The 27,234-nt window shown below is 35.8% G+C and overlaps 2 protein-coding genes across 2 annotated transcripts in view; one reads left to right on the top strand and one right to left on the bottom strand.

Annotated features, from left to right (window-relative positions):
• The window catches only part of SRFBP1 (serum response factor binding protein 1), a 40,719-nt gene extending 33,462 nt beyond the window's left edge, over positions 1–7,257 (top strand). Inside the window, exons 5-8 of the mRNA XM_015818194.1 lie at positions 3,701–3,782; positions 4,200–4,863; positions 5,658–5,692; positions 6,462–7,257. Of these exons, the coding sequence (XP_015673680.1) occupies positions 3,701–3,782; positions 4,200–4,863; positions 5,658–5,692; positions 6,462–6,640 (960 nt within the window). The 3' untranslated portion in view covers positions 6,641–7,257. The remainder of the gene's footprint in view (positions 1–3,700; positions 3,783–4,199; positions 4,864–5,657; positions 5,693–6,461) is intronic.
• A 4,180-nt stretch (positions 7,258–11,437) lies between these two features.
• On the bottom strand, positions 11,438–26,875 carry LOX (lysyl oxidase). Its single transcript, XM_015818193.2, has 7 exons — positions 26,854–26,875; positions 25,537–25,645; positions 22,141–22,278; positions 20,231–20,387; positions 17,097–17,192; positions 16,896–17,011; positions 11,438–14,216 (listed from the first exon to the last, which is right to left on the bottom strand). The coding sequence occupies exons 2-7, from the start codon at positions 25,578–25,580 to the stop codon at positions 14,210–14,212; spliced, it is 558 nt and encodes a 185-aa protein (XP_015673679.2). The 5' UTR covers positions 25,581–25,645; positions 26,854–26,875; the 3' UTR covers positions 11,438–14,209.
• Positions 26,876–27,234: the final 359 nt, after the last annotated feature.

Here is a 27,234-nt window from a genome sequence, read left to right as displayed (position 1 = left end):
GAAAGTGCGTGTTATACGCCGATAAATACGGTACTTGTAAGGTCATGATTAGATCAATAACTCTACATTTGGCCAATACATTTATACTCTGGTTTCTCTCCATTTGTAAATATTTCACCTTTTAATTACCTAAGCATAAACAATCAAAAGAAAAGTATAAATTACTTTTAACTCTTGAGAATGGTTTGGGAAAAGAGAGAATAAGCTATGCAAATTAACAGGAAGGTACATTTTTTTATATTGAACATCTACCAAGATTGCCTTTGATCATTTTTCCACCATCAAGATTGCAATTGGGTTGCTATAAAATTAAGAATTTTCCTAACAGATCTAAAGATACATCTTGTGCTTAGAGATTGATTGATTGTTGCAGCACAAAAAAGATGTTGAGAGTTTGGAAAAAATTCAGAGAAGAGCAACTAAGATGATCAAAGGCCTGGAGAATAAAACATACAAAGAATGGCTGCAGGGCTTGGGTTTGGCTAATCTAAAGCAAATAAGAAATAGGGGAGACATACTAGCAGTATTCCAGTATTTGAGGGGCTGCCACAAAGAAGAGGGGGTCACGTTATTCACCAAACACCAGAGGGTAGGACAAGAAACAATGGTTGGAAACTGATCAGAGAGAGAAGCAACCTGGAATTAAGGAGAAACTTCCTGACAGTGAGGACAATTAACCAGTGGAATAGCTCAACCCCAGAAATCGTGGGCGCTCCATCACTGGAGATTTTTAAAAAGAGGCTAGACAGTCACTCGTCTGAGATGGTATAAGTTCTCCTGCTTGAGCAGGGGGCTGAAGCCCTCCAAGGTCCCTTCCAGCTCTATTCTATTCTATATTAAAGATCTTTCTTTAATTCCTGTATGTAGGCATATAGATATTTATATTAAATTATGAAATTCAGTTATATCAGGATATTTGTTTAAATATAGGACAATGTCTCACAGTACATTCAATCTTAATGTACTTTTTCAATGAGCATTAGAGCATTAGAGTTTGTCAAGTGATTTCAGAAATGTAGGAATGCAGTCCTCACAAATGAGTATTGTTTTGATGGATTAAGACTTTTAACTTTGAAAATGTTATTTTGTTATTTTTCAAATGCTTTGAAAAATGTTGGCATTTCTTAAACTGCATTAATAACCAAACACATGATTACTTAAATAAACTCTTTACATTCTTTTCTTTAAAAGAAATCTATATGTAATCCCGAATCCAATAAATAAATAAATAAACAGTCAAGTCTTTACTTTGCAGCTTAGCAGCTCTTAGTGAATTAATGTAATATTTGATATTATACATACACTTTATATTGTATGCACATGGAATTCTATCACAGGTATGGGTTTTGCTCTTTACTTGTATTTTTGCATCTAAAGTACTTGCAGTATGAAGGTGGAACTTTCACCAGGAGACTTGGTTTTGTTTTGTTTTGGGTTTTTTGGTTGTGTTTTTAATACTGCACACCATTAGGGCAATACTATTGCTTAGTTATCTTAATGTTTTTCAAACTTATCAGCTTTAAGATTGTGGACTTGACTCCCAGCTGGCTCCCAATGCTGCTCAGAGTTCCTTGGATGCAAAAGTAATAATATTTAAATATTCTTATTTCCACAAATACAAAATTAGTATTTTAGAGATAAGTTTTACAGATTTAAAAGAGCTCTTTGATCTTGGCTGAAATGGAAATGACTGTGGATGTATAAAACCACAGTTTCCTGATAAATTTCCATGGCAAACAGATGTGAACTTTAAACAGAAATAGCTGTGATTACTTTGGGAACATTGGTGATGAGAGAATGTTACATGGAAGTGTAAAATTTGCCTGCAATGACTAATTCTGTTCCAGTAAGGTACATGAATAAATCTTCTGATCCTCAGAAAATGTGTATATTTGAACTGTGCTCTTAAATATTTTCAGAGCTGTAGATTTTTTTTGCCTAATTAGTATCTTGTTCAATGCCAAAGAATATATCTTTTAGCAAAACTAGTTCAAGAAAAAGTTAGTTATAAATATTCCTCTTTTAGATTACTATTTAAATGGAAGAATATTTAACTTGAAGATTTTGTCTATTTACAGTATAGTCATTAAGCTTCACTATGATCATAAGCTCGGATTCCCTGAATGTGTCAATTCTATTGATGATCATCTCATCTGCATATAAACCTTTTGCTGAAGTTGCATGAATATTTCCCTTGCTGTAACCTGCAGAATGTCCATGTCAGCTTGCCCAAGTAGGAGAATTTCCCCCATTTTATATATCCTGCTCAGGCATTATGGACAGCCACTGATGGAGAAACTCTGCAGTGACAGTTAACAAGAATGTTTGAAGAAGGCATTAAAAAGAAAATCAAACTGATTGCATCTTTATTCCCTGGGGTATTGGGAGGGGAGGGGGAACATAGTCAGCTTTCAAGATTCTGTTACTATAGCCTATACCAGGGGTCTGCAACCTTAAACACTCAAAGAGCCACTTGGACAAGGGGGAGAAGCTTGATTGAAGAGTTTAATTAAAAAGAAATAGAAGCTGCTGTGCATGAGTTCTCTCTCTCTTTCCTCTCCCTCCCTCTCTCTCTCTTTCCTCTCTCTCCCTCTCTTTCTCTCTCTTTCCTCTCCTCTCTCTCTCTCTCTTTCTCCTCCTCTCTCTTTCTCTCCCTCTCTTCCTGTCTCTTTCCTCTCCCCCCTCTCTTTCTCTCCTCTCTCTCTTTCCTCTTTCTCCCTCTCTCTCTCTCTTTCCTCTCTCTCTCTCTTTCCTCTCCCTCTCTTTCTCTTTCCTCTCCCTCTCTCCCTCTCTCTCTCCCTCTCTCTCTCCCTCTCTCCCTCCCTCCCTCTCTCTCTCTCTCTCTCTCTCTCTCTCTCTCTCTCTCCCTCCCTCCCTCCCTCCCTCCCTCTCTCTCTCTCTCTCTCTCTCTCATTTGTAGTTGACAACTGTATAGAACCAGGCGGGTGAGCTCCCGTCACTTGTCTCAGCTTCTGCCTACCTAGTGGTTCAAAAGCATGTTACATGCGAGTAGATAAATAGGTACCACTTCGTTGAGGAGACAAGCTGGTGCTTTGTATGGATGGTTATGTATTTGGGAAAAGCATCTATGGAAGATGGATATAAAATCTAAAGAAAGCAAGATTTGTTGTACTGTCTGTTCAATTTTTCTTTAGAATGAAATAATGACCATCTGCTTCAATTATATTTCACAATACAGCAGCAATAACTTTTAAGATATGGAAAAGATACAACATATAAAAACAAGGTCTAGTGAATTCAGTTCAATTTATTTAGTCAATGAAATGTCAAGCAGTAGATTCTTAGGTGTTTAAATTTGTATGTATTAAGAGACTATGTAGCTTGAATGCTATGGGGAAAATTATTTAAGATGTTTGAACAAATGCAAAACGCACATTATTTCCTTCTTTTGAAACCGGTCATTCTACCACAAAAATCTCTAGGAGGATCTGGGTCTTTAGAGAAGTGAATATCAGCTTTTGGTTGAAGTTGTATTCTGCCATTTTGAATGGCATATAGGCAGTTCTTAAGCAATGTGGCAGCTCTAATTTGGGATTGAAAGGCCCATGACATAATGTTGAGCTTCACAATACACCCTTGTTTCAAGGAACATTCTTGCAGGATCAAATACCTCTATGTACTTTTCTGTTTTGTTACTATGTTGTCTCATTCAACATAATTTTTCATTTTCTTAATATAGCCCAATTCTACAGCAAGAGACAGAGCAATTGCTAGATTGATATCTCATCCACTATTGAAGACCAAAATTGCTAATATTAAAGGTAAGCAGAATTCACCCCAACTCATCTGTGTACAAGATTGTTTCTATACTTGCAGTGTCTTGCTTGAATGTTTCTTAAACTGTACAATAATGTGTCTATATATTGTTAGCCTCTGAAGAAGAACATTTATAGTTGCCATGCATTTTAATTTTTTTTGCATTCTGTTTATTCTGCCTCCTCCTTGCGAAGCTAAAAACTAATGAAAAGAACCAAGGATTCTAAAATCCCTAGTAATGCTGTGAAAGCAACATAATTAGTAGAAAAGACATATAGTTCATTAAATAAAGACTTTGAGGAGACGTAAACTACTTAAACTTGTAAATAACAGGATTGTTTTATAACTTCTTTATTATTACTGGGCGTATATATATAACTTGTTGCTTTTTTTTTAATCAAACCTGAGTTTCTTTTTCTTAGCTGCAGTGGAAGATTTTAAAAATGCGAGACAGAAACCAGCTAGAGCTATTTCTTCAACAGAACAACAACTGGAAGAGCAGCTTAATAAGCATCTTGGAGAGACCCAGCATTCTGTTAGTAGCAAAACACTTAAACAAGCTGAATCTCGAGCTAAAACAATGACAATCGAAAAACCACAAATTGATAGGGGGAAAAAACACAATTTTGAGAGTGGGATACAGAAAATGGCAGATAATATGAAAAAATGTCCCTCATACACTTCTGCTGTGCCTGACACAGAAAATGGTAAATTAATTCATCAGGATCAAACTGGAAACTCTGAATATTCACAAGAAAAAGTATATTTGAATGACATTGTAAACAAAGCAGTAGATGGCTCTGATGAAGGTCCAGGTAAAAATGAGGGCAGTGGAAAGGAGGAATGTTTTGATGACAGTACAGAAGAGAGGTTCTATAATGAGTCTTCTGGCACCGATGAAAGTAACAACAATGATGATTTCTTCATTGGCAAAGTAAAGAGAATGAAAAAAAAGAGAACGGCTAATACTTCACAGCCTACAGACCCAAATTCCAAAGACAGCAATCAGAGTTCAAAAGCAGGGAAACTAGAATCTGAGTTTTATTATTCATTGTCCAACACTCAAAAACCTGAACATGTGAAAAGGTAGGAACAATTTTTTGGACTGAAAATTTGATGAGTGATTTGTTGGAACAATGTTTAAAAATGTTCAAACAATAGTGTAAAAACAACTTGTATTTTTCTGATAATGAAATGTAAGAGAATAGTATCCTCCTCAGTCTTGAGATTCAAGCCCAGGACCTAGAGGTTTTCCCCATCTCTTTAATGTGGCATGTAGCAAAAACGAATTATGCACTTGGGACTGAATTTGTGTACCAAGTTTCCAGAGAGAGGAAACAGAAGGAGCATTATAGTGAGGAAAGCAGATTCCAGTTAGGCCCAATAAACATAGCATTAAGGAATTACTATCATAGAAACATGTCATTAAATGCATGCCTGTAATTTATGTGCTGCATATTTCAAGGAAAAATAGCTTTGTATGAAGTTGTGTTTTGATGTTCTATGTTTTTTCCCCATAGCAAAGTAATACTGCATCTACTATCTATGGCCAAGCTATGTGTTTTCCCTACTGTCTGCTTTACATGATCCCTTCCTAGTTATTCTGTTCGAGTCAGTTTTCATATAGAAAGTTACCCAGAGAAACTGGATAGTATTAGCACTATTAACAGATTAAGAAGCATCTAGATTAATTTTGGGAAACATTATAGAAATTAAGTCATATTTGACTTACCTTGGCCATGTAAGCACACTTATGTAAATATGCATTTATGTATGTACATTAGATTCAATTTTTGAATTCATTATTAAAGAGCAGTGTGTTGTTCTTTGCTTGAAACTATTGTCTTTTTCACTGTTAACTTTTATATTTTTTATTCTAGAAATATTAGAGGCCATCTTCGTATAAACAAGACAAGTAAGTGAGAATACTAAAGTAATATTCTTGGCATTTGTTTGGACTCATGGAGAATGAAATCTAGCTTTACATTAATTATATAATGTTTTTATTCATCATGGGTTTTGAATTTCTCAGTATTAGTATGTTTAATAGTCTAAAAACTGAAATGTGTCTAACAATATTAAAGTTGTTTCTGCTTAATAAATATATGAATGGGGTTTACCATCAGTTTATAATATAATCTGTAATATGTGAAAAGTTACTAATACTTTCAGTCAATCAATTAGTTTTTATTTGGTCCTAGACAGCAAATAAAGCAATAATATCACAATTAGGATAAAAACAAAAAAGTTCTGAAATATCTAAGAAGACTCAGGAAAACATATGGCATACTGTACAAACTATATAACAGTACTTAGCCATAATCAAGGAAATAAAATCTGATTTGTCTGACAATAACAACTTAAAATAAAAGAAATCAGAATGGCCAGGGTATTAAGTAAAGAATGGAGATGATAATTCTTGGTGAATGTCTGTGTAGGGAGGACACTATAAAATAATGTTTCATTATTTCAATTATTTCTCCATCACGTTAACAATCTCTATTCAAAGGGGATCTTTGAGAATCTCTTTCAATAAAGGCTGTTGGAAATGACATTGAATCTTTCTAAGAATAAAATCGTTCTAAATTTTGGTATTGTTACACAACTAAAGTTGAGCAAATAACTGATTGAATAAATAACTGATTGAGTTATTTACACTTTATTCTTTGTTAATTTTTGTACAGCTTTTGAAAAAAATCACCCACAGAAACGGATGCCTAAAAGTTCAGCAGTGAAATATACTATTAAGAGGAGCCCTCCACATCAACCTCTTCATCCATCATGGGAAGCTAGCAGAAAAATGCGAGAGCAAATATCTCAAATTACAGCATTCCAAGGGAAAAAAATTAAATTTGAAGATTAGAATTTTCTTTTTAAAGATGGCATCACTGATTTTTAGCTGTTTTTGCAGTGTTGCATATTAACAATCTTGCAGCAAATGTGTGAAGCAGTATAAGCTAAAAAAATTACTTTGAGGAAAAATAATTTTTCATTGCACAACATTCCTGTTTTTTAGCAAACATATTTTTAGGTGATCTTATAGAGATCTTGCATAAAAAGATCAGTGGGTTCAATCTGGTCTGTCGAATCAACCTGTAGAAATCCTTCACAGAGAATGCTTTGAATCTTCTAAGACCCATTGCTGATGATCTGCAAGATGTTTATTAACCAAGAGAGGAAGAAGAGAGCTCTAAATAGCTAAATTAAAACTAAGAAGACAGTGGGTTCTTATTTATTCCACCTTCATTGTAACAATATGTTTGGTTTATATGCATTTAAATGCTAATTCAGTTGCAAGATTGATTTTGGTTGCAAGGTTGATTGTATGGTTTGATGGTTTTGTTTGTTTTCATTTAGCCCCTACTCAACTGCTTCTTTCCTGTGGTCATGGATATGAAACAGAAACATGTATGCAGTTTGAAGAATAATTGATGAATCTTATGAAAGTAGACTTTACCTTTGAAATAATAAATCTATAATTTAAAATACCACATTGCTTCATTTATGGCATGAAATATAGCCTTTCTGTTTAGTTACTATTTCCTGAACAAGTTGATGGCCTGATTAAGCACTGTAAACTTTAAAACTAGAGGGTGCTTGATAGAATATTTGTGAAATATTCAGAAAGTTATTCTTCTAAACATATAGCTGATGTAAAACCATGGTAGTGGTAGAATAGATTCCAAATGAAAATTGAAATGGAACATGACAATGCTTTTATTTGGTCTTTAAAATTTTGAGAATATAAAAGTATTTGCATTTAAAAATATTACCTCTACACTTATCTAGAGTTGATTAATTAAGGAAGTGTAGGCTGCAGATAGTTGCGTACATTTTGTGCAACTATTGAGGAATAGTTAATTATTAAGGGAGTAAGAAAGTAATCTTAAATGTTGGATTGCTTGTGTACATTATTTGAAATATATTTAAAATATATTTAGTGTAGATGGTCTATATAATGACTAGTTTGCCTCCAGTAGCTGGTTACTATAATTTTAACTTTTATTATTTCTTACTTTTTTATTGGATATTATACAGTCAGTTATCTTTTATATTAAGTTTACTTTTATACTAAATAAAATCTTCAGTGGAAACCAGTTATAAAAATATTTTTTAATTTTTGTTATCTGAAACAAATTTGAAAATGCTTTATGCTATGCATAATTTGCAGATTATTACGGTGTTGCACTTTTTTTGTAATTGGTGAAAAAACCTGTTGGTATTGCTTTTTAAGGTACCTAACAGCTCAGCTTGTTGGCTTTAATATATTGAAGAAGGATTGCAGTGAGCAGGAACAGATTGAGGGATCTCCCAAATAGGTTTCCCCTATTTTGACAGATCAGAAAGAGAACGGTGCCTCAGTTGAGCCAAGATAGGCTTTGCCCTATGTTGGGACTTTTAGCGACAAATGAATAAAAGCAAGAAATGCTTGGTTCTTGGCCTGCTGCTGTATTGGGAATAATGCTTGAATTCCCCAGAGTACCAGCGGAAATGGCAGAATTGGGCCTCTGCCTTTATTGTACTAATGAACTGTTTGGCAACTGGCAGCATAATGCAGCAAAGAAGTTGTTTATACCACTGGAGGAGGCATGATGTGCCTTTGCAGGTGAAGGTGGCTATGGAAGATTAGACAGTAATGGATATCCTTAAGCAGTGGCAATAGGGCACCTTGGGGAGCTGGAGACTTTGATAGCTAACCACTATGGGCTCCTAGAAGCTGAGGTGGGCTGGTGCCTCTATTGCTAGTTCGGCTTGTGTCTGCAGTGCAATCTCCATTTAGAGCTATACAGTAGTGGCCAAAATTGTGGAAACCCTTTGAGAAAAGTGTATTTTTGAGATTTGATGGCTACTAACACCACTTTTTTTTGGAGTAGTACCATAAAATTATATATCAATGGAAAGATAATCAAGAATGTAATGCAACAAAGTTTGTTCAATTATCTGTACTGTATTCTAAGAAAAGTTATAGCCAAATAACCAGAAAAAGGAAGCACAACTTGCTTAGGTTGATATCAGGTAGCTTTCCTTCATCTGACTGAGTGGTTAGAGAGCCAATCAGGTATCATCTTGTTTTGGCAATGAGCCAATCAGATCACAGTAGGATTCAGTTATTGATGTCATGTATTGAAGCTGAGAGGAGGACATTTGTCAGTGTGTTATGTCAGGGGTGTCAAACTGCCGGACCACGGACTGGACGCGTCATCCCAAAACCGTGCCCACCCCATTGCCGGCAATGGAGTAAAAGCTCCGATACGTCGCACGACGTCACGTGACATCGCGAGTTTGACGTGCCTGTGTTATGTGATCGCTATCAAGTTGGTTGGGGGTTTTTTTCTTTCCTTTAGTGAGCTTGTAAAACGTAATAAAATTAATAAAATTAATAAAATTAAAGTAATGGTGCAAAGAGTTGACTGGTTTCCCAGAAAGTGATGTAAAATAGTATTATTAAGTGAACAAGGTTATAAAGAAATTAGAAGAAAAATTGGTGGAAACTTAACCAAAGGTGGCATTTCTACTGTACACTTCCCAAAAGGTTTCCACAATTTTGGCCAATACTATAGCTATTTTACCACCATTATGAAGAGTTCTTTTGGGGAACATGATCTTGTTTTCTGTTCTGCATTCTGGAGCCCTGTATTCTACCTCAATTCCCAGGCATATTTTTAGAGGCCTGGGATTTCAGCTGCTGCTGCTACTGAATACCAGATTGGTATGATATCAATCAAGTATTCTAGAATGGGTGATAGAATAGCTATGGTTATCTAGAATACTCTGGCAGCTTTCAGAGGCACTGTCTCTGCTGCATCCCCAAATGGGAGATCCTACCTGTCAGGTTGGGCTCTAGAAATCATGTGGGATTATTGATATATAGTTGGATCCAGGCGGTAGCCTTGAGAGCTGGTCCCACAAACACTGAAAAATAAGGTAGTCCTCTCCTCAAAATACCATTGCTAGACTATATTGGATAACTTTCATCCTCTCTCCTATTGGCAAGGTAGTTGTGCTACAAGTTCATAGAAACCCACAGGAAGCAAATTATCTGGACCCCTTCCACTCAGGTTGCATGCTGGGACACAGGACAGAGACAGAATTTATCACAATTATGGATAACCTCTGGTGGAAGAAGGGGATGATGTGTCCATCCATATTATTTTTGACCTCTCAGTGGCTTTCAGTATTATGACGGTATGAGGGGAATGGGTCCAACTGGTATTGATGAGAAGGGAGAAATTTATCCCAGAGCCTCTTCTTTGTGGAGTTCCTCACAGCTCGATATATTCTCCCTATTCTATAATATCTACATGAAACATCTGGGTGAGATTATCCAGCAGTATGATTTTTTATTTCTTATATTTCTACATTGCAGAAATTGGCAACCTATTTATTTATATCCCACTTTTATCCAGAAATTCAGAGTGGTGTTTGTTGGACTTCCTTCTGTATTCTCCATAAGAATTCTGTGCAGTAGATTAAATTGCAAGATTGCCTGCCCAAAAATCATTGAGTGAGTTTCCATGACTGGTGATGAATCTAGGTTTTTGTCATTTCTGGTTCAATATCACAACCACTACACCAAACTGACTCTCCTAGGTTTAAGGGCCAATGGGATTCAATAAATCCTCAGAACTCATGCTGCTGAAAAAAGAAGTGCAGTTTTGGGGACAAAAACAGCACAAGTAGGTTTAAGCAGCAATCTACCTTTAATACATCCAAAGGGGTAAAAACCCTTCCTCAAATCCCATTTGTCAGCTGATGAAAGATTTGTCTTAAATGCTGCTTGGAGCCCAGATAGCAGCTAGCCAATCATGGCTGATCTTGAAAAGCAAAGTAGGATTAGGTCCTGGTTAATAATTGAGATATTCAGGGCTGTAAACTAGACTACAAGATCAAACGTATCCTGGCAGAAGAAAGTAACCATTTTCATATCATTGCGAAGGAAATAACATGGCTATATTCATGAAGTCCCCAGGTGTTAAATTCAATCTGGAGATACTTTTCCTTAGAATGTAATATTAAGATGGTTAAGAGTAATTGTAATAACATTATACAATAGTTTGGAACCATTCCAAAATATGCCTAGTCTATATTAACAGAAATCGGGGGGGTTTTCTGATTAAGTAGGATGTAGATGAAGAGTCTCTATAAAATGTTCATGTATGCACATCTATGCAGTATATCCATATAAAGTAACAAAATCAAAATAGATGTAGAAACTATATAATTTTATGTGAGGCAGCAACATTGGTAAGGTAGCGAGACAAACAAGTTGAGTTTTTAACCTTTACTTCTTAGTGTTGTGAGCTATAATGAGATCTGTTGGTATGAAATGCAACCATTTAATGCTACTTGCATTCAAAGAAATGCAAACACTATTTGGTTTAAAGAAATGTCTGCTGTACAATCCAGAACCCTGTCTAGCTGATAGTTTTTATCCAGATGTAAATTCACCAGTAATACATGGATCAAAACCTGTTTTCACATCCAAACCACTGAGCTCCTATTCCTTCTCAACCATATCTTGTGCAAAGTCTCAAATTTATATTTTTATTAGAGATTTGAAATGTCTCTCCGTAAAAGAATGCCAGATCATAGACATAAAGATTTAACTTATTAAAGATCTAGACTACATTTTGGTTGAAACTAGAGGAGACTTTGAGCATTTGAAACGTTTTTATTTGTCATTTTCACATAAATTTGCAAACAGTATAAGAATATGGAAGTTCTGTGAAGAATACAATGTTAGTGTATGATTAATTATAAATTACTTCATAGAAAGATGTTTAGATTTTAAAGTAAGGTTCTTGGGAAAATAAGATATTTACTTTTTTCAGTTCAAGTTAAATATAAGCACCTTTGTAATTTGTAGAATGTGAAAATCTTTGTTGTGTTGAAAAGCACAGGATAGACCACTTTTAACGAAATGAGTATAGTACTTTAGTTATATCCAGCTTGAAGTGATAGGAATGTATTGAAATTTCCATTATTAGTTTGTCGTTAAAAAAAATCTTTTAATGTAGTGCATCATTAAATATTTGGCACAGCAAGGTTTCTGTTTTTAGTAAAAGTCACATAGATGGGTCAACCTCACTATGTGGAACTCTCCTGTGATCTTTACCACATTCAACGTTTCTTCCAGTTGAGTGGCCAAGTTGATAAGAAAGAAATATTCCTTATGATTTAGGAATTCTACTTCATTATTTAAGGTGAACAAAAATTCTTAAATTACAGCATCCTTCACAAAATAGTATCCTTTTCTGTTCATGCCCTTCTCTGGATTCTATACACACCTTCTGTTCACATAATAAATAACAGATATGCTACTTTTATATATGAAAATATGGTTTTATCATAAGAAAAAATGCATCTTTTACATTATGATCCTGTATTGCAGTTACTCAATTGTCAGGCCAACTATCTCTTACCTTACTTGAGAGAAGATCAACAACTTTCCTGAGGGACTGTCCTCTTAGTAGTTACTGGTGTCACAATACCAGTTACAGTTCCTTGCTACAAAAATCTGGGTGTTTTTTTTTAAACAGGAGCTTAGGTATAAACAATTCAAGTGGTTGACATAATAGTGCAACATATGTTAATGTGCGGTTGAGAATATGATCAGGACTGGCAGTTCAACATCCATCAAAAAGATAAGGAGGCCTTGACAAGTAGATAGGAAGGATCCAGTCTTGTGATTTTGTCTACACAGACTTGTGGGCACATTGCTTGAATGATAGAATAAATGCTTAATCTAAATGGGTGGAACAAATTATAGTGCTCATTGGATGAAGGTAAATTGCTAATTTTTGTCAATGCAGTGTCGTAGGTGTTCCAGAGCAGATTTGGGGAAATTTGCTTTAGAATGGAAGGGAATCTCACCACAGACAATTGGACAATGAAAGTTAAAAAGCACCCAAATGTTTGGGATTCTAACTATAAAATCTTTCCACAATTTTTTTTTATTCCAAATGTTACATGTCATGTCACAATTTAAGAATTCTATGTCAAGATGATTCAGTGAATGAGGATTTATATATCCATTTTGAGGAAAAATTTCAACCTGTTTTACCGGTAAGTTGATTTACTATTCCTTAGTATAATTAACTGTGCTTCAAATTTGGTTTGGTCTATGTAATATCCCAAGTAGAAATCTGAACTGCAACTTTATTTCCAAGTCTGTATAATACCTGGCTGATGCAGGTGCTTACAGGTTTGAGTATATCTATATGAGCACATCTGTGCTTGCGTATATGTATAAAATAATTCATTTTGATTTCCTAAACAAACACTTTAAAAGAACATTTTCTTGTATATTCATGAGGTACAGAGACAAATCTGGGTAAGGCTCATTTTATGACTTCACCTGAATGGTTTTTTTCCACGTAGCTAGAAACTAGATTTTATAATGGAACACAACATAAAGCATCAAGCTTATGAACTTTTTTTCTGGTGAGCATATATCATTTTCAATCTGTTATCCAAGTCCAATTCATGGGAAGTGGTTTCTAAACATCTGTAATTCAAAATCTTTCCAACATTTGTAATTGAAACTCTTTCCAGTTGAGGGAAAGGAAGAGGAGAAAATGCAAAGCAGTCTGCAGGAAGCACTGGAAATAGACAAATGTGGTGTTTTAATATTCTAAGTAATGTTTTAAAATACTGATATACTTTTTGGTTTAAGGTTATTTGCCTGCTAATGCTTTAAAAATAGAATCATTTTGTATGCTATCTGGTGTTTAAGCATTAAAATTTGTCCTTTAAAATGAAGCCTACTTTTGTATCTATTAGACAAAAAAATGAAGCTTTGGTATTTGTGGAAGCTTCATCCTCCCTACCAATTTGTTCCACAACTTCAGTTCCTTCCTATACTCTTCACAATCAGTATTACATGACTGCATATCAAAGAACTATGAAATTATTCTATAATCCAGAGGATTTGGATACTAGCACCGTTGACTGTTGGTAACAAAAAGATGTTAGAAGACTTTCATGATACTATGAAGCAATGGGCCTATTGCTATTTAAACATAAATGTTTGAACTCCCATTAGACGTGCCTGAACCATCCAATGAAACAAAGCAGCTCTTTGAGTACCTGCCTATGCTATAGCACCTTTTATATTTCTAAAAAGCACTCTCAAATATTATACTGATTTCCAGTAGTCAATGGGAAAGATATTTATATAAGTAGGTTAACTTCCTTTAGAATTCATTATTCTTTCTATAGAGTACCATTGTCTCACTGGCTTCAAAAGCTGGATAGCTTAATCAAACAAGCAATTCATTTTGAAGAAGTTCTTAAGACTTCAGAGTCAGATTAAAATTCTTTGTATATATTCTGGTCCTTCTCATTTTTCAAAAGTGTTTACATCCTATTCAGTTTATAAAATAATTGCATCTCCAAATCTTGGGTATCAGTAAACCAATTTTCTTTCATCTTAGTATCTACAGAAAAAAAGACAAGTTTATTATTAGGAACAGAATGCTGCACAGAAAATTACAAATAACAATTTTTAAAATACAGTAACTATTTTTAGCTATTGGGAATGTGGTAAATTTCAATTTAGAAATTCAATTTGGATGAGATTTGATTTGAGTCATCAGAATATTTTTTTAATCAAGACAATTCAATCTGAAAATTCAAATGATTTCTGATTATATACACATTGTTCCAATTAAAACTGATGAGTCAACTCAAAAATTCAAACAGGATTATTAATCTGAATTGGATTTCAGCTAATTTGCCTACTCTTATTAGGTAATTGTCTTTTGTTTAAACTGTTTTCATGAACACTGCAGACAGAAGCACTAAACAGATAGTTCACTATCTGTACTGGCACGAATGAAACACCCTAAAAGCAGGAAGGAGTAATGTAGTAGCATCTTTTAGGAGGCTTTCAGAGCTGCTTTAAAGGCTATCCTTGCTTGTCTGTGCCTGCATATACAGGTAATCCTCGACCTACGACCACAATTGAGCCCAAAATTCTGTTGCTAAGTGAGATAGTTATTAAGTGAGTTTTGCCCCATTTTACAACCGTGCTTGCCACAGTTGCTAAGAGAATCACTGTAGCTGTTAAGTTAGTATCACAGTTGTTAAGTGAATCTGGCTTCCCCATTGACTTTGCTTGTCAGAAGGTTAGAAAAGGCAATCACATGTCCCCGGGACACTGCAACCGTCCTGAGTATCAGTTGCCAAGCATCTGAATTTTGATCACGTGACCATGGGGGTGCTGCAATGGTCGTAAATGTGAAAAATGGTCACAAGTCATTTTGTTCAGTCCCGTTGTAACTTTGAATGGTCATTAAGTGAACTATTGTAAGTCGGGGACCACCTATACATTCTGCTGGGACCGATAGCACAGACAGCAATTTCCAGTGTTTAAACTTTAATTTTGAGATGTCAAATTCTCAGTTCTGTTAATAGAACTCATTAGCTTGGGCTGCAGCAAAAAAGTATGGTCCCTCCATTGATTCTGTAAACCAACCATTACTTCAAACTGATAGTGAAATTCAATTTGTTATTTGATAAATAGCATGTAGCGGCAATATTGGTAGATGCCAAATGCTGAATTCTTGAATGCAAATTAAAGAATAAAGGGAAACAATAGGGAAATTGGCTCTAGAGAGATTAAAGCAAAAGTTACATTGTTATAAATCATCTTAGTTACTGAAAGATTAATATTAAATCTGAGATGTGCAAATGCCATGCTTAGGTAGCTACTTAAATATTTATACAGAGAAGCATGACAAAGTCTTCAGATATAGGCATGTTGGAAAATAGAAAATGCTAAACTTCCTAACAACTACATAGGTGTTCTACTTTAAGATATATTTACATGATTTTGAGCTAGGGAAGTCAAAGCGGGTCATAATTGTGACGATGATCTATATTTTAAATAGATAAGCTACTATTAGGGATTTGTCAGTGTGTGCTAGGAATAAAAGCAGCTGTTTGTAAAATTCATGCAGCAGTAGGGAACTACCAATCCCTTTAAACGTTCAAAACAGAATTTCTACAGAAGTATTTCATAAACAATCCAATTTGAGTATCATGCTTTGGCAAACAAAATCAAATCTGGCATTATTCTAGGTTCATTCTAGGCCACTCGATTAGACAGATTTATGGAAAAAATGAAAGTTATGCAATTTCAGTTTTATAATGGAATGGATTTAACATGAAACCAAAACAAGTATAAATAGAGGCAGACATAGGCCCAGTTCCAGATATGTGAAATCATAATAGTACTCCAGAGCATGTAGGAACCCAGAATGTAACACCTATCTGCAAATCTCTAAAGCAGCCACGTCTTTTCCCAGGATTGCATGTGTTTCTGCACAGCAATTGGATGGAAAACATCCAGCTGCTTTAAAAAGTTACAGACAAGTCCCATGTACTCTGCAAAACCGTTTGGGAACTGAATCTGAAGTACTGCCCAGTCCTACTTTGTAAGGATTCAGTTCCACAAATATGGCTTGCAAATGTAGCAACCTTTCAAAACGGCTATATCTGTTTCCTGGTTTCATCCAAGTCATATCCTGAAAGCACATACATCTCCTTTATAAGTTAATTCACATTGATGTACAGCCCCAATACGCAATGCTTTTAAGCCTCTTCCTAAAACAACTTCCACTTTATTGAGGACAATAAATATTTTACTTTTAAAATGAATGTAATTCCCAATCATAACCAAACTTTTTTGGGGGAGGGAGGCTTTGGCTAGAAAGTTAGTATTCTCAACATGACATCCTCCACATATTAGATGACAGTTCGTTTTACAAAATATTTTACTTTACTGTATTCAAAAGTAATAAAGCAAATTGGTTAAGGAAGGATAATTTGAACAATAGCTAGCTCAAATAATTAGGCTCCTGGCTTGTGTGAAAATTTGTATTAAGATCAATGCAGAATTCTACTTAAAAGAATAGCCACTGCATGGGAAGGAAAAAGAGTACATAAATCCCTTATAGAAGTATAGCACATAACTTTAGTTGCACATTGTGTCTGACAATTTCATTAAAAAAAATACTTGATATGCTTTCTATCATTACAATGCACTTCTATCTTCATGCTACATTTTACTATTACTGCTGCAAAATACTAGAGAGAAGCGAGAAAGAACTTACGGGGAAATTGTACACCCAGAGGCATATGCATGATGGCCTGTATAGCGGATATCACAACGTACAATGTTGTTGGAATAGTCTGATTCTGGTACCAAGTAACTTGGGTTGACGCTAACCTACAAAAGAAATACATGCTAAACTTTACAGGTTTCATATAATACTAAACATGTTTGGGCTTTTTAATTAATGAAATTTGATTACCTTTAAAATGTAATTTCCAGGTTTAACATCTGTAATATCAATCCACTGGCAGTCTATATCAGCGTTGTAGGTATCGTAACAACCAGGACTCAGTCCCTAGAAATGTAATGCTGATTTTTTAAAAAAACTGAGAGAATAACCATTTAAAAATACAGTACAATAGACATATATTACTTGTAGAATAGTAACTTTTCTTCTGTAAAGATTAGTGGTCTATCTTTGCCATAACTGAAGCCTTCAACAATCTTCAAATACTGGCAGATTTTTCTTCTTGAAGTATTTAAAGTCTAATACTTCCCATAGGCTGGTCTAAAAGCAAACAGTGACATCCATTGGAATAAGCCAGTAAAACAAATTCTTAATGTTGCTGTCCTCTAACTGCTACCATGCTTGAATATCTTGAGAGGATAGCTCCATTTAAGCTACAAATATAATCTTCACAATTTCCAATATACAAGATCTATCCCTTTCTCTACTATGAAATTACTCTAAGTGATATTTTGACTGGTTCTAGTAAAAGTATAATGTTTAGTCACAGACTATGTGTCATTTGGCAAGAACAGTCTTGGCTATGGAAAGGAAGGTCATGGGTATATTAAATGCTGGCAGCTGAATATATTTTTAAATTTGGAATCAGACTGCAGTTTTCAGTAATTGCTGGGGAAAATGCTTCATAAAATGAAGATCTTTATAATAATCATCTTAAAATGAGATAAAGATAAATTCTTTAAAAAAATTCAAAGTACGATACTATAAGGCTTGATACAGTTGGTTACTTATTTGTAAGATAGATGCTGCAGAGACTAAATATTGCCAGTTGCATCCAGACCTTAATATGCTTTAAGCCATGTCAATCAGAATATAGTCAAGGACAGTGTTGAAATTGATTATGATGCAATACACTTCTGTTAGCTATGGTAAAACTGAAGTAATGCTGCTGAAAAATGTATGTAGGAACAGGAGGATATGTCTATAGCAAGTCAAAATAATAGAAGAGAGAATGTCAGTAATTTTCACCTGAACAGGACTCTGAATCAAGATTTTATCTATGGTCTGTTCAATATTAATGCTATTACTTTTTAAATGTAGGTAATGTCGAAGCATAATTATTAGATTTTTGCAAATGTGTATCTAGTTTGATGTAGATGATATAAGAATATGATCTTTGCTGTTTCTTCCATTCAGACCCTTACTATTTTCTTGGCAAGTTTTTAGAAGTGGTTTCCCATTGCTAACTTCCTAGGGCTGACGGCTGAGATTAAGTGACTGGCCCAAGGTCAGTTTGTGACTGGCTTTGTGCCTAAGGCAGGACTAGACATCACTGTCTCCTGGTTTCTAGCCTGATGCCTTCACCACTACACCAAACTGGCCCTGTGCTACTTATTTGTGGTACATTATATATTATAATTTGATTATTTAAATTAATATTTAATAAAAAATACTTGTTCATGAAACACTGCTAGAGTATTGAGTTTATACTGTAACTAAATGATTCATAACACTAAGGGCAGAAAGATACAAACCGAAGCTGATGATAATGTTGATATTTCCTTTAAACCAATGCACCAAGAGAAGTGAGCAAACTATTACAAACTCAAAGTTAATCTTAGCAAATCTGCTCATTAAAATTAAAGCAACAGCCACATCTCTTTTTCAGGCTTATGTGGAAGTTTCAAAAAATTGAGCTGCTTAAACAAATCGTAAAAACCAAGAAAACTGCTCTTGTGCAGAGTCCGATGCCCTTCTTTCATATCATTTCTGATTCACTGGATGGAGTATTCTGGGAGTTGAAGTCTTAAAGTTGCCACGGTTGAGAAAAACTGAGCTAAGTAATTCTCTGTACCAAGCTTTAAAATGCAATAAACCTTTGAAAAGGATCTATAATTACTGATATAATACTATATATCAACATTAAATTGAAATTGAAAATTGTTTAAGGAAAGACAAATTGCTAAATTTGAACACGATTATACTCAATTTAATCTGATGGTATAATCAATGAAAATTAATAGCATCCTGGGAATGAAATTTAATTAAAAATCATGATTTTTAATAATGATCTTGATTATTTGCATTACATATTTCAAGTGAGTAAAACAAATCATTTACAAACTATTGCTATATACTAAAGGAGAGCTGTATCCCAAAAGGCAACAGGATAATCAAGATCAGGTTCATAATTATGCAGTCTTATGATTTTTATTCTCATTCTTTATTTTGAGGGAAGATTATCAAGAACTGTTGCCCATTTTTAAGAAAACTTAACACTAAGATCCCCAGAGCAACTCTTCATAGATAAGAAGAGACTGGATAGCCACTTGTCTGAAATGATATAGGAACTCCTACTTGAGCAGGGGGTTGGACTAGAAGACCTCCAAGGTCCCTTCCAGCTCTATTCTGATTATTAGATAGAATTCTTTGTACTATTCTGTTAAGGATACCAGTAGTCCTGGATTTAACTATATTACCGTAATTGAATGATGGAATGATGGTCGTAAGTCATTGCAGTCATAAGTTGGGGTTCACATATGACTGGAAGTAATTTTCCAAGCCTTTTTTGTGGAGATTGCTCAGCAAATACAGTGGTCATTAAGTAAATGTAGCTGATAGCCAGTTGTTAATAGGAGTTTTTTTTTGTTGGAAATAGCAAATGTCAGAAACTAGCAAACAACATTGTGAATCCAAGTCATGTGACCGCAGAATGCTGTGACCAATCATAAAGCTGACCCACCCAACATATAGTCATGTGACCCTGGGGGCAACAGCGCAACCATTTTATGACAGCCAGGGATGATTTGCATCCCATCACACATAAATATTATGGCTGCCATAATTTTAGTCATAAAGCAACTAATCATAAAGTGAAGACTATCTGTATTTCATACTAACTGATTCTACTGGCTAGATTAGAAAGATGTTACTCACCATTCTTAAAGGAACTTAAACATCAGTTTTCATTGATTCTATTCCTAACTATTCTCTTGATAGATTAAGCATTTTAAAACTAAATCAAAAGATGTAAAACTGTTCATGATGTACTTCTTTGTAATGCAAAGTTTCATAGTCAATAGAAATTGATTGATATTAATCTAAATTTTATTTAAAGAGTAGCAATATTAATAACTACACCTTACCTGTGTGTGGGCTGTACATGCAAATCGCCTATAGTATCCATAGTCACAAGAAGTGTCTTCGAGACAAAAACTTGCTTTGTGTCCTTCAGCTACTCTGCTATGTGAGCTTGCTTCAAGTAAGTCATAGTGACTGAATTCATCCATGCTATGATAATGTCTGTTAATAAATTAACAAGATCACTTTAACCTATTGTATCAGAAATCAATATCTTAATAATAATTTGGCCCAACAAGGCTATAGCCAAAATAATATTTCCCCAAATTTTAAATATTGCATTATTTAGACCTATTAGGCAAATATTTTGAAGCCCAGTGATACTATTGTTTACATAATACATTCCAATGATTATAATAAAATATAGTTTTTAAGAAAGTGGTTTTATATTGTTTGTTTAAAATCCAAATAGACAAATGTTATTTCCAAATTTCCTATTAGATTACTTAAGGGGCTAAATACAGAAAGTAGAATCACCCACTATTAGTCTTGTTTTAACAATGTATCTGACTAAAAATATTTGTGTTATTCTCATAAATTCAAGATCCTTCTCTTTATGAAATGTTTCCTTTTTTTTTAACGGACCTAGTAAAATATCGTATTTTTCCATCTATAAGACGCACCCTTGTATAAGACGATCTGGCATGCGAGTTTCTCTGCACCAATCAGCTGTTCGGCGGAGCACCAAACAGCTGAGCCGACAAATCCGGAAGTTTGGCCTGCCGATGATCTTGCCCCCTCCCCCTCCCATTAGTGGCAAGCCCATAGGGGCTTGACACCTGCACCAGGCGGCATAGCAATCCACACAGGCATGCCCTGGGCTGCGGAGGTTACCATTATTTTTCCATGTATAAGACGCTGCACTTGTATAAGATGCACCTGATGTTTGAAACAGGTGTTTGCAGGGAAAAAATAGCATCTTATACATGGAAAAATACGGTATGCAAAATAAATTAAAATTATGGTCTCTTGGGTTATCTTCTGGTTCTACAAACAAAAATCTGGTTAGCTATATCTTTTTACTGGCCTCTAATTGTCACCTGGATTTTTTGCAGCCCAGATTTGATGGTCCAAATCTCAGAGTCCCGTAATCAGGTATCTCCTAGGCATTTTGGAATTGCAAATACTAGAAATCCCAGGCCACATATATTCTTCTTACTCTGGCTAGGAATTCTTTCTAGTTCTGGTGTATCTAAAAAGCATCAGGTTGAGGAACCCTGAGATATTGAATAGAAAATGAAATCACATACACTACAAAATAAATATCACTTTTATGATCTAAAGTCATAAAGATTGCCAAGTAGCAGGTAAGGACCAAAAGCTATATTCTGATTTTTGCTAGTGTTTTCATAAAAAAAGGAAGTTAACTGTTATCTCTGCAGTATTTTTACATGTAGATAATTCAAGTTTACACAGAAGGACTCCACATTAGATACCTTTACCCAATAATGCCTCCATTGCGATATTTAAATATAATTCAACTTTTCTTTTCAATTAAATTTGATTGGTTATTAAAGTTTATGCAAACATTAAAGTGATTGGTGGTACTTATTTTTGATATTCTAGTATTGTGTTTACACTTAAATTATGCACCATTTTTATATATTAAACTAAGCAATTCATTTTGCTATCTAAAATACACCATAATTGAGGTATAAATCAAAGGAAAATGGTTATTCAGAGAAGATCATCATCATTCTAATCTATTGATAATTCCTTAAAGAAGGTGCAACTTTTTCTGAATTTACAGTGCAACTCAGGAAAAGACATAAAGAGGGCGAACAAGTATGATATGCAGGCTCATGCTTGCTCCAAATTATCCTTTGATGTTTTTCACACAGCAGCAGCAAGAAGAGTGGAACAGATAAAAACAATAAACATAATTTAAAAGTACCGTACTGAACACTTCACTCACTGATGACAGCTGTGCCATTCCCATGAGTATCGTGGTCGGCTTGGTAAGAAATCAGATGTACCTTGATTTTTCACTCTCTGCGGAAATCTCAGAAGTACTCGGTTATCATAGTCTCTAACATCTGATCTATAAGCTGAGCTGCAAGAATATGCATATGAAAAGAGTGAAACAGTTTAACAAGTAGGTCTTAGTTTAAAATGTCACATTTATACTTTTGGGCAATTGAATACATCCTGGAATTCATCAAGTTTAATGCAGCTTTCATCAGTGAAAACAATGGAGAGTCAAGTTGATCAGGACTAACATAAATCCCATTAGTTTCAATGGTCCACCTTAAACATGACTAACAAGTGAACTTTCAACCCACTGAAAATCCACTGTTTTTAAGATTCTAAAGCTGCTAAACAATTTTTATGGAATGTCTACATTAGAAAAAGACTATGCAATTTAATTGATGTTTCTCATTCTTTCTAGATAACAAAGACATGGATATTTTTTTAGCTGAATCAGGCTTTCATTTACAGGAAATGTGGAACTACTCTCAGCAGTATAACAAATTCTTCTGTATCAGTATTCATAACTTCAAAGATATTTCCATTTTTATTTAATTAATAATTTTATTTAATTCTATATAAAATACAGCCACACTCTACTTGTGGATTCTTTCGAACACTTTTTCTTATTAATGTTCTTCTTTTGATTAAGGTTGCTGAGCAACTCAGGTTTTCTGTTTCTTTCAGAAATCATGGAATTAAGAATTAAGGAGAAATTTCCTGTTAGTTAGAACAATTAATCAGTGGAACGACTTGCCTCTAGAAGTTGTGGGTGTTCCAACACCGGAGTTTTTAAGAAGAGATTGGGCAACCATTTGTCTGAAATGGTATAGGATTTCCTGCTTGGGCAGCGGCTTGGTCTGGAAAACTTTCAAGGTCCCTTCCAACTCTGTTATTCTGTTATTGACCCACCCAGTCCAATGTTTCTACCAATTTGTTTCTATCTATTCTTTCTGTTGTTGACGCCTCTTGGTTCTTTAGTTCTTTCTTCCCCATCAATTTCTGCAAAATTCATTTGTCTTGTCAATAATTTTTCTGATTAAAAAAAACTCAACAGAAAAAAAAATAGCTGGAATTGTGTGATATTGTGTGATAATATTAATCAAATCTACACTAACATTGCAATGAATTGGTTTGAGTTATAAAAATTAATTTGAAACATAGCTCTAAACGTTGCAGGATCCATTCTGGGTTGGTCAGCGGGACCAGAGGTTGTGTCTTCCGAGCTTTCAGACTTGTGCTGGAGCCCATCCACGGGTAACGTCTCTCTAGAAGTTCTCTCCAGTTCCCCGAGGATGGGCCCCAGCACAAGTCCCAAAGCTCGGAAGACTAAACCTCTGGCCCCGGTGGCCGAGCCAGATTGGATCCTGCAACATTATCCTGGGACACGTATATTCACCTTCATTCATATAACTTTAAATGTTAATGGACATTTTTTTTACAATTGCTATGGTCAAACATGAACCAATCACGGGTAGGTTGTCAGACATAGCTCTGTTCATAAATTAGCTTGCAACATCTCTGCTGGAAGCAAGTCTCGTCCAGTTCAATTAGGCTTAATTTCAAATCTCTCTTTCTCTCTCATATTAAGTCTGTGCAAAGGATCCAAAAGCAGTGCTTCACAAATGAAAGCTTTTTAGTGTTTAAGCAACAACATCCTTTCAAACCTTGTTGTCTGCTTTGGAAACTGTCCTTGGTTTTTTTTTTCACTTGTGTGCCTAGGAATTGTAGCTCTCTACAGGCACATTATTTTTGCTAGCAGTTGCATTTCCAGGCACATTAATATGCAAACAACTGGACACAGCTTTCAAACTCGCAGCACAAACCTTGTAGAGGGCACAACTACTTCAAGCTTCCGAGACAGGTGCTTTGCAAGATCCAATCTAAGTTGGCCACCAGGGCCAAAGGTTTATTCTTCCAAGCTTTTGGGCTCGTGCTAGATCAGGGTACTTCTCTCTCTCTCTCCAGAATATGTGCACTGGGCTGTTCTAGGTATTGTATTTATATGGTTCCTGATTGTGTGTAGCTTTTAGTTTTTAATTGGGGTGTTGATCGCTGGCTATTAAGTTATTGTTATTTCCTTGTGCCACTGCGCCCTCAGCTCCTATGTTCTTGATAGACTGGTGGTAGATCAGCATTCCTACTGACTGACAAGAGGCCCGTTTCCCAGGCTTCAATCATTTCTCTGGCTATCTTTTGTCCCTGCTCACACAACTATCATAGTAGTTGTGAAATTAAATGGATGTCCTTGTTCATTGTGACTGAACTTATTGGTAGCCTCACATTACAATGAACAAGGACATGCATTTAATTTCATACCTACTGTGAATATTGGGGGAGCAGGGACAAAACTAGCCAGTGAAACGATTGAAGCTTGGGAAATCAATAGGGAAGCTCCTTGTCAGCTTGGAAGAATAAACCTTTGGTCCTGGTGACCGGCTTAGATTGGATCCCGTAACATTATCCTGGGACACATATATATTATCTTCATTTGTGAGAGGCGCTTTGTTCTGAAGGACTTCTTCTAAGATGTATTATCATCTTATAGCTTTATCCTAATGCATGTTTATGAAAGCCCCACTGCATTTAATGTAACTTACTTCCACATGTATGCATTCGATTACAGCTTCATTATGAAATGAATTGCACTGATTGTGATTTGGTATCTGATTATCAATTAATCTAGATGCTGAAAAGCAATGAGTTAAAAAATAGATTAGAGTAGGGAGATAGCTGATAAATACACTGGAAATTACAATAATCAAACAGCAATTTAAAAACCACTTTGTTCTGTTGCATACAAAGCAATGTGCTCAATAAAACCCTTCTTTTCAAAAATTAATGAAGCTCTGGATTAATGAAAAACAGATCCTAGTACGAAAATAATTCCTAAACAATCAGGGCATGGAAACCTTGTGTAGCTTGGTCATCAAGCTTTCAGCAGACATTAATAAAAACAGTATGTTTTATGAATTGGAATAGTAAAGGAATTTTCTCCACTGCTTAAATTCTACTGAAACCATGTCTATTTCCCTCTTGTTACGTTACCAGTGCAATTCAAAATCTTTGGTAATGTATCCTGGACACAAAACAATAATGTTCAAACAATATGTGCCTCAGAAAGTTAATTCTTTTATAAACCTGTATTCTGTAGTTTAGCCTTCTTCAATGTAGCGTTCTCCAAATATGGAAGGATTACTAGAATTCCCAGTCAACATGGGGAAAGATTGGGATACTGGGAGTTGTATTCCCCCCAGATCTGTAGATTTTTCTGATTGGGAAAGACTTTCTAACCAACAGGTATTTTATGAGGATATGAAATCAAAGCCATCCCTGTACTTACCTAGCTAGGCAATTCTCTTCAGCAGCACACCTCAGGTTGTACATAGACGTCTTTTGGACATAAGTGGCTGCTTGGATGTAATAAGGATCTGGCACTAAATCTGGCAACCCTGCAGTGCATAAAATCACACACAAATATACACAAAATAGATCAGGCCCAGACAATTTCTACAAATTTCACTCCTGAAAAAGGCAGCAAAGTTGCAGTTTCTAGTCATGGTATGACAAATTGGGAACCTATACACATGGTCGTTTAATAAGACCAAAAATCACTTTTCAGAAGATCAAATGAAACATTAAAATACAATGTGTCTTCCAGATTGAAACTATTATACCACATATGATCCTGTAAAATATTTTCCTTATGTATCTTAAAGGCATTTGCCTCATAAGGCCACCAGCTGATGAAAACAATAAGTTTGTCAGATACCAGAAATGTGTCTAGAACAATAAATTATACTTGTCGTCTTAGGCAACAATAGATATTCTCCAACAAAAGGCCATGAACATCTGTTAAGTAGGCTACATTAACTAAATTACAGCCAAATATGAGCCTCAAAATGATGCCAAAAACAGCCTATCTTGAATTTGAGTGTTATCTAGACTTACATTACTACTTTTCAAGTTTGGTTGGGTCCCCTTCGGATAGCAGCACTTGAAATAATAACCTTGACTACTACCATACCTACAAAGCTTTCTTTTTGCCATGGAATAGTCACATCTAAAGTCAAGGGCGAGCTGATTAAGTTCTAATGAATTTATATGCAAAAAGGACTGGAATCCAGCTAAGAAAATGAACCACTGCTAATAATTAAAAAATTTTTCCCCCTGTTGAAAAGTCCACCTCCGAATTGTTGCTGCTCTAGAAAAAGGAGGGTTTTCTGCCTCTCTCTTCAGAGCCCCCAGCATCGGGGGGTGGGGGGGGGGTGTTTTGCATTACTTTACTTTCAACATCTTGCTTTCTAGCGCAAGATCCCCACCGACTACCGGGCGAGGGGGAGACTTGGGACCAGATGGTGATCAGCGGATGTGGGGCTGGCCGAGGTGAAATCCCGCAGACTGCCGAGAAGGGAGGGAGTTGCCACGCGGCTGGGCTGGATCTGGGGGTGGGGTTGGGAGGCTCGCTTTTTGGAGGGGACACCGTTACAGCCTCAAACGGCTCATTCGGTATCTGCAATGCAGTATTATATTAAATAACTTCCTCAGAACAGACGGGCAACTCTTGACCTCGTCCCTTTTTAAAGCTGCGGGCGACCGCCAAGCCAAGGCAAACCTGCCCCACCGCCTTGGTGCAACTGGTTGAAACGCGCGCCCTTACCGTATTGAAAATAGCCGGTGCCGTACCCCGGCCGGTAGCGGCCTCTCTGAGGGGGCCGTTCATAGGTATCATAGTAGTTATAATAAGGGTTGTCGTCCGTGTACTTCTGCGGGTTGTAGGGGTCGTCCCCCATCATGACATCTCCGCGGGGCGGCTGCCGGAGATTGCTTAGAGAAAAGCCAGTCTCATTGCCCGCCCTGGCGGGGGCGCTCTCCACGGGGCTCCCTTGCGCTCGGCCTCGGGAGCCGGCGCCACCTTCGGCCCTCCGGCGCTCGTCCGTGGTATTTCTGCTGGACGGTTGCTGGTAACCGGCTTGGAACCAGTACTGCGCCTCCGGTTTTCGGGTGGCGGGGGCGTCTCCGCCTGCGGCAGTTGCCGGCG

The sequence above is a fragment of the Protobothrops mucrosquamatus genome, unplaced genomic scaffold (genome assembly GCF_001527695.2).
Source record: "Protobothrops mucrosquamatus isolate PMUCROS unplaced genomic scaffold, P.Mucros_1.0 scaffold697, whole genome shotgun sequence".
NCBI classification, from domain to species: Eukaryota; Metazoa; Chordata; class Lepidosauria; order Squamata; family Viperidae; genus Protobothrops; species Protobothrops mucrosquamatus.
Note: the sequence above shows the minus strand (reverse complement) of the source record. Positions and strands in the feature narration are given on the sequence as shown.